This window comes from Alosa sapidissima, chromosome 19 (genome assembly GCF_018492685.1).
Source record: "Alosa sapidissima isolate fAloSap1 chromosome 19, fAloSap1.pri, whole genome shotgun sequence".
NCBI classification, from domain to species: Eukaryota; Metazoa; Chordata; class Actinopteri; order Clupeiformes; family Clupeidae; genus Alosa; species Alosa sapidissima.
Window position 1 is genome coordinate 15,443,383 of NC_055975.1, and position 17,155 is coordinate 15,460,537.

Here is a 17,155-nt window from a genome sequence, read left to right on the forward strand (position 1 = left end):
CCAGATGTCACAACAATAGAGTCACCTTTTTGGAGGCTAACTGCAGTTATCCCATTGGCACCCTTCTGTCGAATTTTGACATGATCATGTCCATCTTCAACTTTGCCTTCACAATTTTCCTGCATTCACTAACATGAACATACTGTGCTGTCTGATTATTGTTTTAGACAAAATGGTGCAAAAGGGGCATCATACAGGCCCCTCTGATTGGACAGACAGTCTATCAGTCAAACCCCGGGCAAGAGGTCAATTACAGTCTTGGAAAATGATGGACTTTAGTGTGATAAAGTGTATGTTTCAGTGACCTCTAAATCAGATTAAACACCAAAACCACTTTCGGCTGAATAATGTTTATGTGTTTGTACAGCTTGAACATTGTGGAATACTTAGGGGAGACCGGGGCTGGTTGGAACAGGGGCAGGTTGAAACACTGTTAATATCCAGGCTACTAGAGGGAGCTGCAACAAAATTCCAACACTAAACTGACGGCCTTATTGAGTAGAGTAAACTCACGTATGTAACTGGTCTCCAGGTCATTAACCCTTTAGGTGAGAACAACTTTTTGATTTTGTAGTGTCAAAACTTAGAATATGCACCTCCCACTAAATACATCCTAGAAGGGTAATAGTTAGGGATATAAAAAAAATATTCATTATAATTGATTGCTAGGGGACTCATCTATAATTTAAAATGAAGTTTAAAAAACTGAGGTGACTGATATTAGCAGGCTAACAGCATTTGTGCAAAAAAGTTTGACCTAATGTGGGCGGGGCAGGTTGGCACACTGATTTTGGGGTTGGTTGGCACATACATTCCCTATGGCTATTTTGTGACAAATCTATAAACTTTGTATTTTACACATAAAAACATCATCAATCTTTATTTTAACATTGTTATTGTAATTACTGAACGTAGTTTTACATTTAGAAGCATTTCAGACCTTTTTAAACATTTGAAGTAAAAAAAAATCGGTAGGGACCAAATTGGTCTTGACGGTGAGCCCTACTGAAGAAAAACTCACAGAAAAGTAGTGTAGTGATATAGTAGTGATCTAGATGAGCACTTCAAACAAAAGCAAAAGGAGTACTGCAAAGGACTATAACATAGGTGTTCCAACCAACCCCGACTACATGTGCCAACCAACCCCGTGCATGGGGCAGGTTGGCACACGTGCACAACACCACTTTAATCATATATAACTCAAAACATGGGATCATTTGTTGACATTGAATGTATACATTTTGTAGCTGAGATCCCAAGCTTTCAGTTAATCACAATTTGACCATTTAAACGCATTGTAAGACGGAGAAATATAGCCGAGAGTGAAAAGTGTTCCAACCAGCCCCGGTCTCCCCTACATGCAAAAACACACTGGCTCTATTTAAAGAGTCAACAACCATTTCCATTGATTCAAAGGGCCAAAATGTAAAAATAGACACCAATTTTGCAACAAACCAGTCTGAAATAAGCCAAAGAAATTCAATCTTTGAAAATAAAAGAATGTTCCTCAACAATGCAAGATTCTAAAATTCCATGTTAAGTTAGATGGGGTCAGATATTCTTTAGAATGTGTATTCTACAACATTCTAATTACAGTTTTGTCAGTTTGCTGAAGAATAATGCATAAAACAACCCTCATTTTAACATATTTCCACCAACTGGATTTTCATGGTCTTTTACTATGGTGTTTAGATCACCAATTGAAATATAAAAATGTGAAAATAAATTCTGTTGCAATTAGTTTTGGGTCAGACCTTGCCTGGACTATTAGCTCCGTTGTGGTATTTATATAAATTAGCTATATGTAATTACATTATGCCCTGTTTGCCCATGTTAACAAACAATTTCAAAAAACTTGTAATACATTTTTTGTTTGTCTTAATGTAAGTAATCAATTCAGTCAATTTCAAGGTGATATGTGAAGGTTAAATTTATTCCCCTATTTGCGTGAATAGGCCCATGAATAGGGTATATTTAGATATTTTTCTAAACTTTCCCCTATTGGGATTCTTCGAGGCTTTTTTCCCTTGGACATATTGAGGATACAAAATCAGTTAAGTTTGCTTCTGTTGCAATTTGTTTTTTCATAAAATGACTGGACTACCGTCCCGCCAGCGGGACACTGACAATTATGTGGTAGAATCCTGGGATATACCCGCTTGACAATGGGAGAGATGGAACTAACGACTGGCCTTTGGCCATAGCAACCATCCATTTCGCACTCTAATGGCGATCGATTTGTTACTTTGTCAGAAGAAGCAACCCAGCCGCCCTCAGACAATTTTAAGTGTTAGCTAGTTATAATATTAAAAGTAGACCTAGTGATTGCTAGCCTACTGGTCCTCTTCGAGATTTGAGTCGTTCTGTGTCACTGCTCATGACATCAATATTTTATTTATCAGGTGACAGAGGAACCCCGGCCAGGTTGTCTCAGATAGGGAAGATTCATGGCTAGCCTACAGGTAAATTTGACATGGTGTTTTGACTAAATGTTTTACTGTTTGACTGCTTACAGTAAGTAATGCATACAAAGGGTGTGCAACATGCACTAGTTTATTTCCTTTTTGTGTGTGTGTGTGTGTGGGGGGGGGTGGGTGGGGGGGGGGTAGTGCCCCCACCAAAGCTTCTGACCAAACTTAGGCTACGCCCTTGTGAACTGGATTACTTTCACTTCCGTCTTTAAAAAGGGCTTTAACAAGTAGGCTAGGCTATCTTTTGTAGTATCACCAGAGACTTGACTTTGGTATCGCACCACAGAGACGACACGACCTGCAGAGGAGTGACTGCTAGATTGGTAAGTGGCATAGTGTGATTATTGGAAGGTGCCCGGAATCAATGTAGCAAACTCAAATCTGTCCTAGAGTTAGAATTATTCAGTTAGACCAATTTATAACATTAGGCCTATCTAAAAATGACACGAAGACAGCTGATTTCTGTTTCTGATCTTTATTGGCAGAATCAAAGGCAAAAATGTTAGGCATGTGTAGGCTACTTATAATTGATTTTCTTTCTCAGATATGCTTAAGTGTGTGTGATTTGTTGGTGGTGGAGCTGGAGCTGAACATTGCATTATATCCTACTCAAACTGAAGGCAAAGTGTAAAAACAAGGAAAACTTGTTATAAGGAAGTCATGTTTAGTTTGTCCCAACCCTCCTGCGTCTCTTTCACAATAACGTTCACTTCCTTTCACTGAAACGGGTTTGGTGATATACTAGGCTATCATTTGCAACTAACAGGAATTTTACTCGGGTACGTACATGTATACCTGCCACTATTGGTTTGGAATTGTAAGGCCATTCACGTATAATGATTAGGCTAATTGTGGAAATAGCACTTCAAAACTTGAAACTATTATGTTATTCTTCTGGGACAGTTGGTGAATTCATCTCACTATGGCCAGTCCTGAAAGCCATGTGTGGGTGGGCTCCATAGAGGGCCTTCCAGTGGTAAGCTCTGTAAAAGAGGCTGTGGAGTGGGTCCTGGCTGTGGCTGCAGATGACTCCGCTCTGGCCGAAGAGAAACTGAAGGTCATCACTGCAAGGCTCGGAGAGGTGGACAAGCTGAAAGAGAACAGGTCTCCTCGGAGTTCGTCAGGATATTTCTCTCGGAGCACATCTGCCAGCTCATCACAGAGTGTGTCAGGATATTCCTCTGAGAGCACATCTGGCAGCTCCTCACCGATTGGGAAGAAATCAGCCAGCCTGCCTACAAATGTGGAACGTACGTTTTCCTCTACTGACCAATGTGATAAGTGTTGTAGTGAGTTGTAGCCTACTTTGTATCTGCATTTACTGTTAGTTCTGTTCTGCTGATCAGTGTCAGCTGAACTATTTATTTGTGTTTATTGTTATAGTAGATATAGCCTATAGACATGTCTGATTGTCTGCTGTTTACGTTATTTCAGGTTATCCGGAAATTAACCTGATGGCCCACATAATAGAAGTAATGGGCCACAAGAAGAAAGGGAAACAAGGATCTGAATCAGTACAAGACAAGGCTCGCATACAGAAAGTGCAAAGAGTTCGAGATGAGACACTAGCGAAAATCCATCGCATTGACCAAAATTTTAGGTTTGCAGAGCCTCTTGATGATCATGGTAAAAGGTCCAGAAGGGGTGAGCATGTCATCAATAATGATGTAATTCGAATTTACAGTAAAGTTGTTGATGGTTTGGGGGAGCGCTTCCAACTAATTACACTAAATATGGACCGCCCCCTTGATACAGAAACAGAAGCTGACATTATGAATGTGTTAGTGGCACATTTTGATGAACACGAACTGTATATCAATGCTAATGCAGTGGTATATGGTGTATACAGTAGGGAATTGAAGACAGCTCTTACAGAATTCCTGACAGAGCCTACTCAGGGCAACAGGGATCATGTGAATTTCATTGTAAATCACATGAATGTGATAGAGGCTTATGTAGATCCGTTTGCTAAGATAAAATGGATTAGAAATCAGAATGAAAGAGGTGCAAAATATGAGACAGTCAGACATAATGTTGCAACCATGTTCGATCAGTGGGCTGTACATTTTGCCACTGTTAAAGGTACACTAGACGAACTGTTTGGCCGTACGGCTTAAGTCTTTGGCCTAACTCTCTCTACAAGGTGCAATGCAGTGAGGACAAACATATAACATATTCCAAAACTGGGATCAGTGGTCTCTCTGTGAAAAAGTGTACCACATCTCAAATAATATTAACATTCTGTGTTCCTTCACTTGTTTTCATAATCAGTGTCATAATGTTTAGGCATTATGTAGAGTGACAGATAATAACTTGTAACCACATATTTGAACCTTGAATTTCCCCTTGGGGATCAATAAAGTATCTATCTATCTATCTATCAATCTATCTATTTTTGGTGAATGCAATTGTTTATTTGTTTATTCAGTTATTTCTGGCAAATGTGTTTTTCTGCTAAGTTTGTTTAAACAATAAAGTTGCTGGTGTGACATGGTCATTAAATGGATGATGGGTGCCTGGCATCTCTATTATATAGCTTAAGGTGTTCTTTAGATGTTTCCAGCATTAGCTCCTAGCACTGTTGCTGCCTGCCACAGACATTTGTTTGATAAATGTGGTGTAACAGTGTCATATTTTGTTAGTTATGGTCAGAAGTTTCCCTTAAAATAGTCTTGATAAACATTTTTTTCAGACCCGTAGGCCTAAAATCATTGCATGTATAGTTCAAGAGGTCCCACTCTGCAATAATTCATATTTTATTGACATATGGTAGGCTGTAGCCAATTAAAACCCAGTAAGCATTCACAACAAAGTCAATAAGCAATGTGGTAAACTCACTAAGGTCCTGCCTTGAGAGATGGAGGTCTATAAGGTTAATTTGGACAGTAGACCTAAACCTTAACACAATTTTCAGATAAAATGTTTTAGATCACAAATGTAATGTTAGTGATAAGACATGTAAGCCTACACTTGGTGCCTAGAAAGATCTAGGCAGATATATGTAAAAACGTTGTTTTTAATAAAAAAAAAAAAGAAGAAGAAAATGTGTAGGCCTACATTACATGTAAGTTGGCCCGTAGGCCTACGTCACAAAGTTGGACCCTGTCTTTAATAAATGCAAACAATAGGTGGCAGTATTGGCTATACTTAGCACAGATTCGCTCACTGACAACACCAAAGAAGGAATAGGAGCCTTAGGTGATTTCAGCATGTGAAGTGTAGGCAAGTCTCATATGAATTTAAGCATTTCTATTTGTGTACGGATAGTCTCTATTTGTGTGCCGACAGGTACTCCAGACAGCGTTTTGTTTGTGGGAAAGGAAAAAGACAACGTGAGCCACAATGGACGGTAAGCTGTAGCCCTTAGTACTGTAGGCTACCAGCAGGAGCAGAAACTGTAGCCTACTGTTGTTGGTGGCGCTAGGTAGCTACTTGACAAGCTTAACACTTCATCCATATATTATTTTTTGATTTAAGCTAATCTTTGCATGAGTTGCATTAATATGCCCAAACACGTCCAACACAAGACGCTTTCGATCTTTGTTTTAGTCGACAAGTCTTGAATTTCCCCTTGGGGATCAATAAAGTATCTATCTATCTAGTTTACTCACTCACCCATGTCTTTTCCTCATATAATAGTCTATATGTTGGCAGTTGACAGCAGCGTGTTTTTATGGACTGCCTACTTTTGTTCAATACCATTTTTGTCTTGGCCTAATACTAGAGAGCTCAACCCCAGGAAGGAAAGGGAACTTGACTGGAAGTGCAAGAAAACTGAAGGACAATGCTGCAGATTGGCACAACTTCATTTTGAAATGGGAGCGACTGAATGATGAAGGATCTGCAACTGCAACCAAAATAGTCAACCTGGTATTAAATAAAGAGTAAGTAGTATCTTTCCATGTGGAGTAAGGAAACCAGGGCTAGATCATTTGGCACATTGATTAAAACCCAGCAGGGACATCCAATAACTGGCACATACACACAAGATTCTTGTCTTCCAGGAAGGCAGGAAGGAAGAGGGTAGAGGTTCTCCCTCTTTATTCATTACATTATTATCAGAGGAAACCCTGGCTGATGTCCCTAATTTGTCTCAGGGTTGTTTAATATCTATGTGGTCATGGGCTTATATAACATGAGAGTGAATACAGGCCATAATGGTTTGAAGATTATGGAAGATACATAATGGGAAATGACTTGAATACTAATACTACAAAGGTTTTATACTACACAAAGATAAAGATTTCTTCCAACCTTTTAGGCCAGTGAAAGAGATGCATCTTTTGGCGGGGGCAGACGCTGACCAGTCAGTTACACCCCCTGTTGGGGCAGACACACTGAAGTCTGTTAAAGACCTTGAAGAGGAGTGCACCAAATTGCAGGAGATTGTGGAGAAAATGGTGAGACCAACCTCATTAATTTCATTTGCATTCATTGGTCAAAGGTAATTTACTCTTACCTAGTACATAAACGCCTAATGTTCAACTATCTTGTTTATCCAGGCTCATATTGTCTCAAAAATGGAGAAAATAGTGTCGTCGGAGAAAGGCATCTGTGACCTGGAGAAATTTCAGTTTGGAGCCAAAGGAAGAGACTGTCCACTCTTCCTTACATGGCCCACATCTGAGTTTGGTAAGACAAGATGAATGCAGAGATAACCATTTTATATTTATGTAATTACAAATAAATGACAGGAGATGTCCTGTTGGTTTAAGATAAAACAAGCATTGTTTTGTTTTGTAATCTTTGCATAATGTAAAATACAACTGGGCCCTGATGATCATATAAAATCATATACTTTCACCAGTCTTCATGAACTAAAAATTGTCTCTTGATTTCTCAGCGGAGGTGTCCTCCAGGTTGTACAAATGCTACAGGCAGGAGCTGGCACTGAAGCAGCTCATCCTACGGGAGCTGGCCCACACCTCTGACCAGCAGCTGTCCATGGTCTACCTCTCCTCCTGGCTGTACCAGCCGTACTTAGATGACCAGACCAAACTGCTCCTGGAGAGCTTGCTTCTAGAGACAGGACACAGGACACTGTAAACCACCCCACAACCTCCTTGAACGTGTCCATTATTCACAAGGCCCTGGGTTTTGAAAAACATTCACTACACTTTGGTTACTGTATTAACTGAGATTTTGATTACTGGGCACTAAGATCTATTGTAAATCTGCCAGCCTACACACAGTTAGCGCTTATGGTAGAATTCTACCTTTGGTACAATCTTGAATGTCCAGGTGTACAATGTTCAGGAATACACTGGCCTTTTTGTGATCTCCAAGTCCTGCCACAAGGTTTCAGCTAAAAATTGCACCTTCAAATGGAAGATGGTCAGGAAGATGGACAGTGAGTTACACTTCGGAAGGTCTGAATGACCCTGCATCAACTCAAAAGTTTGGCTGTCTAAACTGGAGTGTGAACTGTTAGGAAAAGGACTGCCTCACTCATTATTGCTTTGATAATGAGCCTTTTCTGGAATAGAAGTACTGTAAATGGTTAAAGTGTGGAAACATTTAACAACACCACTGAGTTTTAGGAGATTTAATTTAATTCTCCCCTTTACATATGTCCCTCTTGATATTTCAAACATATGACTGAAAGAAAAACACGGTACAGTGGAATATTTATATTAAAAAAAGTAATAAAATAGTGCAACAACTTCAAAGACTGCCTTCAAACAGGACATTTATCTACATATAAACATGTCACAGACAAATTTGATCAACAAAGAGCTACAAATCTATACAAAGGAACAAAAACACTGAAAAGAGCTCTTATAGTTTGCTTTTCATTTGAGAGTAAACATGCTTACAAAACAATATAATTGAGAAAACAAACAAAACTATGATACACTGCAGAGGTGGCCAGTGACACTGGCAGGAAATGTGCTCTCTGCTCCAGGCATACCACACACACACACGCATTCTCTCTCTCTCTATCTCTCTCACACAAACAAAACTTCAACTCAAACTGAAATTTGGGAACACAAAACTGAAACAGTCCACTACATATCTGGGAGACCTAAAAAGCTACACACCTCAAGATGAAACCAAAGTCAAAACACTTACTTATTACTGCCTGGAACTCTTTAAACATATTGTGCAATTAGCCTGAACGGAAAGCTAAAATCACACCTCAAACTTTAGTTTGAGTTGCAATATTAGCTGCTGTTACATGTTCTTTTGAGTTATGATTACAGTCAGAAGGATGACTTAAAACGGGATAAATATATAATTATTAATTAATTATTTATTTCACAGCTTAATGAAAAGAAGAGCTTGATGTTCCCCATAAATATGCAAATAATGCACCAAACCATCAACTCTAATCATAACACAGGGGCTGGATGTTTGCTGGTGTACCTTATGAAACATTCATCTCAAATCACTTGAGCAAGAAGAGTTTTCATCGAACAGCTAGATGAACATGAACAAAACTCGAATACAATATGAAAAGTCAGATTAGCGTTGAAGGACGGCTGATCGCCAAAGAATTGGTGGGCAGTCCTGCGTCACAGGAATACTATGCGATATTGTGAAACACACATGTATTTGTGTGTTTAAGATCAGTGCTGAGATCCAGCAACGTGAGCATCTGCATTCTCTTTTTTGGCGTCATCCACCTCGAAGCTCAGCAGAGTGTCCACATTTTCGAGGGCAACCTTCTGTGGAGCCTGGATGTGTTTGGCTGTGGTGGCAGTGACGACATTGGGCACATTTACGATCACAATGCCCTCCGACGTCAGCGGATTGTGCTGCATCAGAAGCTCTCCGCCCTCTGCCTGCATGTAGACCTGATCGAGTCCCTGTTCCTGAACTTGACCCCCGCCGCGCTGCTCCTCCTCCTCCGTGTGGCTCTCGGGCTGCAGAGGCTCGGAGCTCAGCGCCTGCTCCAGTTCCTGCATCTGCTCGGCGATGTCCACGGCGGCACCTCCCTCGTCCTGAGACAGTTCCGAGATCTCGCCGCCGGAGGACTCCATTAGCGCGGGCGCCTCCTGGGGCTCCAGAGCAGTCGCTACGGGGCCCGTCTCCATGGGCTCGGCTACCGCAGCTGCTGGGGCTGCCGATGCTGCTGCTGTGCTCGAGTCTGGGACAGAGAGTCCCGCCTGGGCTGGGGCCTGGAGCTGCTTCGGTAGTGCAGCGGTGGCAGCCTGTCCAGCCGCCTCCACTGTGGGAACAGCACAGCACAGGGATGGAGAAGAACTTAAGTACAAGAGCCAATGCAACTACATGACACGCATGCAAACTAGTCCTGTAGAAGCATTATATCATTCTGCTCCAGATGTCAACTCCAAAATAAACAGAATAAATCCTACATTTCTAATCCTATGTTAAAAACCTACACCTCAGTACATTGTTAGTCTCAATATTCATTTAGATGCTGTAATATTTCTGTGGATCAACTTGACTAATAAAGCAACATTCCACCTGTATATCCCAGCTCAGAGGATCATGTGCTATTCTATTATTGTTTTGATTATCCTATCAGCAAAATTTGTGATTTTCATATATTAATACTGTAGTCTGAGGAACGCTCAGTGAAAATAAAATGTGTAGATTTAAACAAACCCTTTTTGGAGGCCTCGTGCACTAGAGGCTTCTGAAGACCATTCTGGCTGATTTGAAACCCATTTGTTTCCCCACAGCGGTTCTCCATTTTGAACCTTTTGGCTGGCGGCAGCATTTTGGTATTCTGAGCGCAAACAAACAAGTGGGCATCAAATTGAGCAACTCAGAGTTCGACACTCGACAAGGACACAGGGTTCCCACTCTAATTGAAATTTAAAATTCTATAGCTTTCCCTGACTAAAAACCTGAATTTCCATGACATACTATATAATAAAAAGGCAGAATATATCAACCAAAGATTCCAGAGCAAATCGTGTAGCGTTCAAGAATCCTTTACTTTTTCAGAGTGGGAGATGAATAAATGGGCATTGAATAAACAAAGCTGAGCTAAACACATCTACTCAAGCAAGCAGTAAAGCTAATAACCAGATATACACTAATTCTGCATTGGAATATATTTGTATATTAATATATGTTGGCAAATACATTTTAAACTGCTACAACAAAATTCCCTGATAATCCATGACTTTGCCCCCAAAATAATAAAATTCCCTGACTTTCCATGTCTGGAATAGACTTTACGAAATTCTATAATAATTCTAGAAATTCCATGACATGTGGGAACTCTGAGTACAACAACGGCTGTATAATGTGACATACATACACAACAAAAAATACTGAAGAAACACCAGGAGTTATTATCAAAATTAAAAATGTAATTAAAATGATATAAAATAAATATTTAGATGCCATTAATCACATCAAAATTGTGTGTGTGTGGGGGGTGTTTTTGTTTGTTTGACTGTCTTAAAGATCTCACCTCCATATGTCTAATGTTCTTAGTGGCCGTTCCTTCTTGAGAACCTGTGGGGGTGGCTGTTGGTGTTGGCGCAGAAACGAGTGGCTTTGCCTGGCTGGGACGATCCGTAATGCCGAGGGATCGCAGCACCTGAGTGAACAGAGCAGAGCCTTCACTCACTTCCACACCAATGACATAACAACTGCTTATAACACACAAATACTATAGTGTTACTTTACATAGGACACACCACCACCCCCCCCCCCCCCCCCCCCCCCCCCCCCCCCATTCTCCATGCATAGAAATATAACACACACCCACAGAATATACACACACACACAAACCTCCATGTTGTGCACTTCCAGAGGCTGGCCGACCGGATGATGCTGAGCCATCTTCTTCACCTGGCCATGTAGCTGCTCAAATTCGCGGTACACGTCTGAGAACTGGGGCTTGGTTGTCCTACCCCTCTCCACCTGCAGCAAGGGGGTCCGTGTTAGGGTCACTCAGCCATTAGCACTGATGACTGCATGCTTTGGACCTCATTACTGAGCGTAACACTATAGGGCCCAGTGCAGGATGGTTATAACCTGATTAGTCTGCCTGGACCATATCCCTGGACTACGACTCTGGAAACATACAAGTCAATTATATGACTGTCCAAAGTACTACATGAAGATTTGAGAACTTGAGTTCTAGGGCATTTAATGATTGTGTGGTACCTAACTCAGCACAGCTGATGGCTTCAGGAATGATACGGCCATGTGAACCATAATAAATACTCAGCCAATCATTCTCCAGCCAAGCAAAGATATTGTTGTGAACACAGCATTGTGGCATTTCATGAACAAGAATGTGCATACTCAAGGATTACCTTCATCAGAATGAACTCCCAAACAGTCATGACCTTCGTCAGCCTTGGGAACACGACATCCGTTAAGTCCTCATCGTTGCACTGCTCTAATACCTGTGCCACAAAGCATGATAAAATAACACGTTTCAACGAAGTACAACACAGCTTGGTTTAAGTCATGCCTCTGGAGAAGTGCCTTTATTGATATGCTTGGTAGTCTAAATGCTACAGTCCCATTTTATCATCACCAACATCGTGCCTGACCAGTCTGTGTGCTACATAAGGTTGTGCGTGTTATATCTGTTGTTCTAATCTGGACATCTTCTGCCCTGTGCTTTAGCCCAGCATTCCATAAATATGCAGATGCTTATTCCATAAATTATTGTAATAAATAAATCATAATATGTACACCGTACTGGAGACAACCGAACATCCATCTCCCTTCTGAGGACTCCATTCTGAATGTAAAGAATGTACCGTCCCTCTCCTAATCTGCCTCTGTGGCCATACCTCTCTCAGCCGTGCTTTTCGTCTCTGTGCTTGCTGCTCTGTGACGTTGGGCGGCTGGATCTTAGGTGGGCGACCAGGCCGACCTCTCTTGGGGGGCCGTCCTACGAGGCGGGCTTTCCCTGGTCTGCCTGGCCCTCTGGGCCTCCCAGGGCCTCGCGACTGTTGCTGCTGCTGCTGCTGTCCACCAGTCACTGCCTCAGCCTGTAGAAGAGGACGTGCCATTCAGACATGGTGCTTAAAAACATAGGTTTAACCACAAGGCTGTTTATTCTTGCTAACAGTTGCCATTGCAATTATTTTTTATTGAGCATGGTTGTTCAGCCTCTAGGCACTGCATGTGTGAGAACACCTGTTCAATTACTTTTTTCATGGACTAGGCCGAATATGGTACTCATGAGGAGACTTGACTTGATAGCATCTAGCAAGAATAGCAAGATGTAGCCTATGTCTTGGGTTTGATGAATTATTAAAAGGGATATTCCACCATTTGGGGGAATACACTCATTTTCCACCTCCCCTTGAGTTAAACAATTGAGTTTTACCTTTCCCCAGTTCATCCAGCCGTTCTCTGAGTCTGACAGTAGCACTTTTAGCTCCAGCTCATTGAATCAGATTAGACCGTTAGCATCTCTCCTATAAGCTAACGGTCTAATCTGATTCAATGAGCTGAAGCTAAAAGTGTTACTGTCAGACTCAGAGAACGGCTGGATGAACTGGGGAAAGGTAAAACTTAATTGTTTAACTAAAGGGGAGGTGGAAAACGAGTGCATTTCCCCAAATGGTGGAATATCCCTTTAAAGGTGTAAGCAATCCAATGGTCACTTGTAACTTGCAGTGCTCACCGTTGTGGGTGCATCCCCAGTAACCTGGCTTGGCGCAGGGCTAGTGCCATGAGAGGGGTTTAGCTTGTAGTGTCTGGACAGTCCTCCCAGCCCTATGTAGGACTTCTCACAAGTGTCACACTTGAAGGCTTTGGGTGCCAGGTTGAAGTTGACATCCGAGCCCTTCTTCTTGCCGTCTTCGTCCTCGTCCTCCACACTGATCTCAGAGTAGTCGTCCGAGTCTGACTGGTGGCTGTCCGCCAGGTCTTCCGTCTTGATGAACTTGTAGTCCCGCACCTTGTGCTTTGGCGGACGAGACACCCTGCCGGAGCGCGTCTGGATCTTTTGGGGCTTCTTGGCCCTTTTCCTTCCCCGGGGCCTCTCTTTCTCCTTCTCCTTCTCCTTCTCCCTGGCAGGGGCAGTGGGTGGTGGGGCAGGAGCAGGCGGGGCGACAGCTGCCTGTTTTGTAGGCACAGGTTTGGTTGGCGCTGTGGATGTGGGCACCGGCACGGCCACGGGGGTGACTTTGGGTGCGGGTGGGCGCACAGGCGAGCCATTGACCGGTATCTGGACGAAAGGCTTGTGCAGCACAGGGGTCGGGCTTGTAGTGACCACCGGAGCCGGCCGCTGCAAGAGCAGCTGAATGGGCGGCTCGCCAGGGTTCTGCAAGATGTACTGCTGCTGGCCAGGCAGGGGCGTGATATGAATGACCTGTGGGCTGCTGATTATCGAGGCTGTGGAGACTTTCCCCCGGATAGGAGTCACAGCCACTGGCTTGGGTTGAAGGAGTGTGACCGTCTGCTCCTTGGTCTCAGTTTTCGGAGGCACCTGCACCTGGATGCGGATCGTTTCCACCGGCTGGTAAAACAGATGGGGACACTTTCAGAATTCTTACACTCCTAACACAGTAGTCAGCTAAACAGTCCATGATAAGCTGACAGAATGTTACATAGTTGGAAAAAATGTATGATGAAATTATTTTTTTACTAGTATTAAGGCTACCACTGTCTTTCAAGTATTACATTCAGGATAACAACTGTATACCCCAGTGTTAACAGGTTTTTACCAGTCCTGAGGACCATAACACATTCCACGAGTAAATAAAAATGTTAGCCAAGTGCCGAGGTCAGACAGAGCGCACTGAAGCTTTTTACCTTTTGCTGGATCAGTCGGGTGCCATTCTGAGATTGTTGGAGGGCAACGTGCTTAGCGACGCTCTGAAGCCGCTGAGAAGCATTCTGAACAATGGTAAGAGGCTGGGGGCGTGTTGTCACACTCACCTGCCCGGCACCTGATAACAGGCTGCCCGGATCAAGAGTGATGTAAGAAGCAGGTTGCTCATTCACGACTCTCGGTAATACTTTTGGGGAAATCACATGAGACTGTTGCAGCTGCACAACAGCCTGTGGTGATTTGTTGACGTGGTCGATCACTTGCTGCAGATCAACTGGCACGAGGGATCCATGATGCTGCGGAGGAGCGACAGGTTGTGGTTTGGGGGCCTGGCTCTGTTCTAATATGCGAGCAGCTTCACTTTCCGATACCTGAACAAGCTGCTGTTTTGCAAGCTGTTCAACTAACTGCTTCTGTTCCTCTGCAGTCAACCCAGAGCCCTCCACGAAACTACCATCGGGTTGAACATAAATTATAGTGGTAGTTGGCGTAATAGCGTTCACCAACTCTGTGGTAACTGCAGTGCATTCTGTGGCTGTTGTTACTGCTGTTTCACAATTCTCAGCTTTAGGGATGAAGGAGGTTACAACATGCTGTTCAGCCAAACCATCGTGGTCGACCAACTCAGTGACCGCTTGACAATCCTTTTCTTCCTTGGATGGTTCTTCGGTACTGTGGAAAAATGCTGCTAAGCTGTCTGTGTTGGTAGCCTCTCCAGCAACATTCGCAGCTACAACACACTGGTTACTTACTGCGGCATGACTGACTAAACTGACGAGAGACACCGTTGATTCCTCGCCGCGTGCCACCTCGGAGACAGACTGAACTTGCGAGCTGTTATTCTTGTCTTCGGCTGCTGTATCGTTTGACATGTTATTGCTCTCGTCGTCGTTGTCCGCCATTTTGACTAGTGATAGCTAACGTTAAATTTACATGCAGTGAAAATGTAATCAAACGCTCCCTTGTCACTCAGAAACAGATAGAGTGACGGAGGCAGAATTTACGGTATTCTCTCACAAAAATATGTAGACAAACAAATATCTGGATGTTTTAGAAGGCAGTGGTGCATGTTAGAAGTTTCCATATAACTGGCTCCCATAGAAAATACACAACTGGAGAGGCTTGATGAAATATGACGTATTTCCGTTTCCTCTACGCCCACTTCGTTAATCAAAAGTGCGCGCGATTATTTCAATCAACCGTGCCACAGCATGCACCCTGCGTGCACGCATGTAATGAAGATCAACAACATCGTGAAGATTGTTCAACCCATGAAAACAAGTCTTTATGGACTAGCCTATCTGTTGCTAATTGTGCACGTGAACATTTAGTTATGTGAGGCAGTCAGTCACATGCCGTCAGTGTAACGTTAGCGTTCTTTCCCACTGTGAAGTCATTCCCTGAGTGCAAACAAGGTAATGTTGAGTGGTTGCGTTTGTCAACGCTATCCAAGATTCGGCAAAATATTCTTGGTTCTACCGCCGCTAGTCTGAGATTTACGGCTAGTATTGACTCTCATGCAAAAAATCAAAACATACTTCGAAAATGTGCTCAAACTAACGCCGCATACTTATAGCAACCATTTCACTCTAATAATAAAGTAGCCTACATTGTTGGTACAAGATATATACAGCAAAAATAATAAATGGGTTAAAGCAATGTGGAGAAATCTTATAAAACTGTCAGCCCCTAAGACTGCCTATGCTCACATGTATGGTCATAATGTGTTTGTCAGAGTAATGAAATTCAAACACGTAGGCTACCTTAATTATACACCACAATTTATAAAAGAACGAACGAAGTTTAAAAAGAAAAACAATCAATCAGATGGCTTAGATGAAGTAAGGAACAGATGGTATCCATATTTCAAATGGAGGAGTTCTATTCCACCATACCACATGTCTTTTTTATAAACTATAGGCCTAATGCATACAAAACTCGTTTTCATTAACGTTAATGGTTTGAGTTACTAATGATTCCTCTCAACCATTGGGTTTTGCTCAAAACCTTTAGAAAGCAGCTTATTGTCTTTCTTCACACATTGTTGCATAATATTGTGTGCTTTTCAAAGTGCATTATTGATTAGGTATTTTCTTCAGTTCCAGTTCCAGGCAATGTCTCAGTCAGTCCTTCTGCCAATTCTGTGCCCTTTCTTAAATGAATTCCATGTCTGTCAGTCAGGACACACCACATTTGAAAAGTTGATATAGAATTGCTATAAGGCCTTTGGGAAATATTAGATATTTGACCCATCAGATGTGACAGAACAATTAACTCGGACTGGAGCAGACTTGACAACTTGGTTGTCACCGGGATGTGGAGAGATCATTGACAGCCACAGTAAAGAAGCTTCTGGAGGGGAGTGGGGTGAACAGTCTGTGGTTGCGGTGAGAACAATGATGATTGCAGTGAGATGTCTTTTATGATGCTGCACGCCTTGCGCAAACATCACAGTGTTTCCCATACTTATTTGTGGCGGCCCACCACAATATCAGCATTGACCACCACACAATGATTTTCTATGTTGTACTACTTAAACTGGTGAAATCCTTTTGTTGTAGAGCTATGCACACTTTTGCAAAGAAGAAGCTATGCACACTTATGAAAAGATGTGGGCTACCCTAATTCTCTTACCAAATTCACAATAAAATGAATTACTTCTTTGCTTTCTCTATTCCTGTAGCTTAATTTGAATCATTCTATCAAAGCAAATGTGCTTTAAGATTATGTGCTGCTTCTTTACGCCTCAAGTCAGACAATGACATTTTTGCTGTCTCATGAGCTAAAAGGTGTTGTTATCTCAACTGTGAATATAGGTTGCACACCAGTGGGGTGTCTGTCCCGGAAAATAAGAACTGTGTATCTTCAATGGATGACAGGATTAGAGTTGCTGATGGGGCAAAGATGTTGGTGCCAAGCTGTTGGAAGCCCAGCAGATGTATTTATGGTAGCTTAG

At 42.4% G+C, this 17,155-nt stretch overlaps 2 protein-coding genes across 3 annotated transcripts; one reads left to right on the forward strand and one right to left on the reverse strand.

The window, feature by feature from the left end:
• Window positions 1-2,679: 2,679 nt before the first annotated feature.
• Window positions 2,680-7,997, forward strand: LOC121692965 (cyclin-dependent kinase 2 interacting protein). Of its 2 annotated transcripts, XM_042072066.1 has the most exons (8): window positions 2,680-2,794; window positions 3,375-3,721; window positions 3,906-5,669; window positions 5,760-5,820; window positions 6,196-6,355; window positions 6,733-6,871; window positions 6,974-7,103; window positions 7,315-7,997. In XM_042072066.1, exons 4-8 carry the CDS (start codon window positions 5,814-5,816, stop codon window positions 7,515-7,517), a joined length of 639 nt encoding a protein of 212 aa, XP_041928000.1. In that variant the 5' UTR covers window positions 2,680-2,794; window positions 3,375-3,721; window positions 3,906-5,669; window positions 5,760-5,813; the 3' UTR covers window positions 7,518-7,997. The 2 variants fall into 2 exon arrangements, with proteins under 2 accessions (XP_041928000.1, XP_041927999.1); XM_042072065.1 differs by lacking the exons at window positions 5,760-5,820; window positions 6,196-6,355; window positions 6,733-6,871; window positions 6,974-7,103; window positions 7,315-7,997 and having other exon boundaries at window positions 2,692-2,794; window positions 3,906-4,977.
• A 4-nt stretch (window positions 7,998-8,001) lies between these two features.
• On the reverse strand, window positions 8,002-15,367 carry znf839 (zinc finger protein 839). Its single transcript, XM_042072064.1, has 8 exons — window positions 14,181-15,367; window positions 13,048-13,884; window positions 12,206-12,406; window positions 11,717-11,809; window positions 11,187-11,318; window positions 10,864-10,992; window positions 10,044-10,167; window positions 8,002-9,642 (listed from the first exon to the last, which is right to left on the reverse strand). The coding sequence occupies exons 1-8, from the start codon at window positions 15,099-15,101 to the stop codon at window positions 9,041-9,043; spliced, it is 3,039 nt and encodes a 1,012-aa protein (XP_041927998.1). The 5' UTR covers window positions 15,102-15,367; the 3' UTR covers window positions 8,002-9,040.
• Window positions 15,368-17,155: the final 1,788 nt, after the last annotated feature.

Bases quoted from the DNA above. Each gene is read 5' to 3' on its own strand.
- LOC121692965 (XM_042072065.1), top strand. From the start codon at position 3,394: ATGGCCAGTCCTGAAAGCCATGTGTGGGTGGGCTCCATAGAGGGCCTT. The intron at 3,722-3,905 runs GTACGTTTTCCT...ACGTTATTTCAG, and splicing joins CCTGCCTACAAATGTGGAAC to GTTATCCGGAAATTAACCTG.
- znf839 (XM_042072064.1), bottom strand. From the start codon at position 15,101: ATGGCGGACAACGACGACGAGAGCAATAACATGTCAAACGATACAGCA. The intron at 13,885-14,180 runs GTAAAAAGCTTC...CTGTTTTACCAG, and splicing joins CCCGACTGATCCAGCAAAAG to CCGGTGGAAACGATCCGCAT. The intron at 10,993-11,186 runs GTTTGTGTGTGT...CTGTTCACTCAG, and splicing joins TGGAAGTGCACAACATGGAG to GTGCTGCGATCCCTCGGCAT.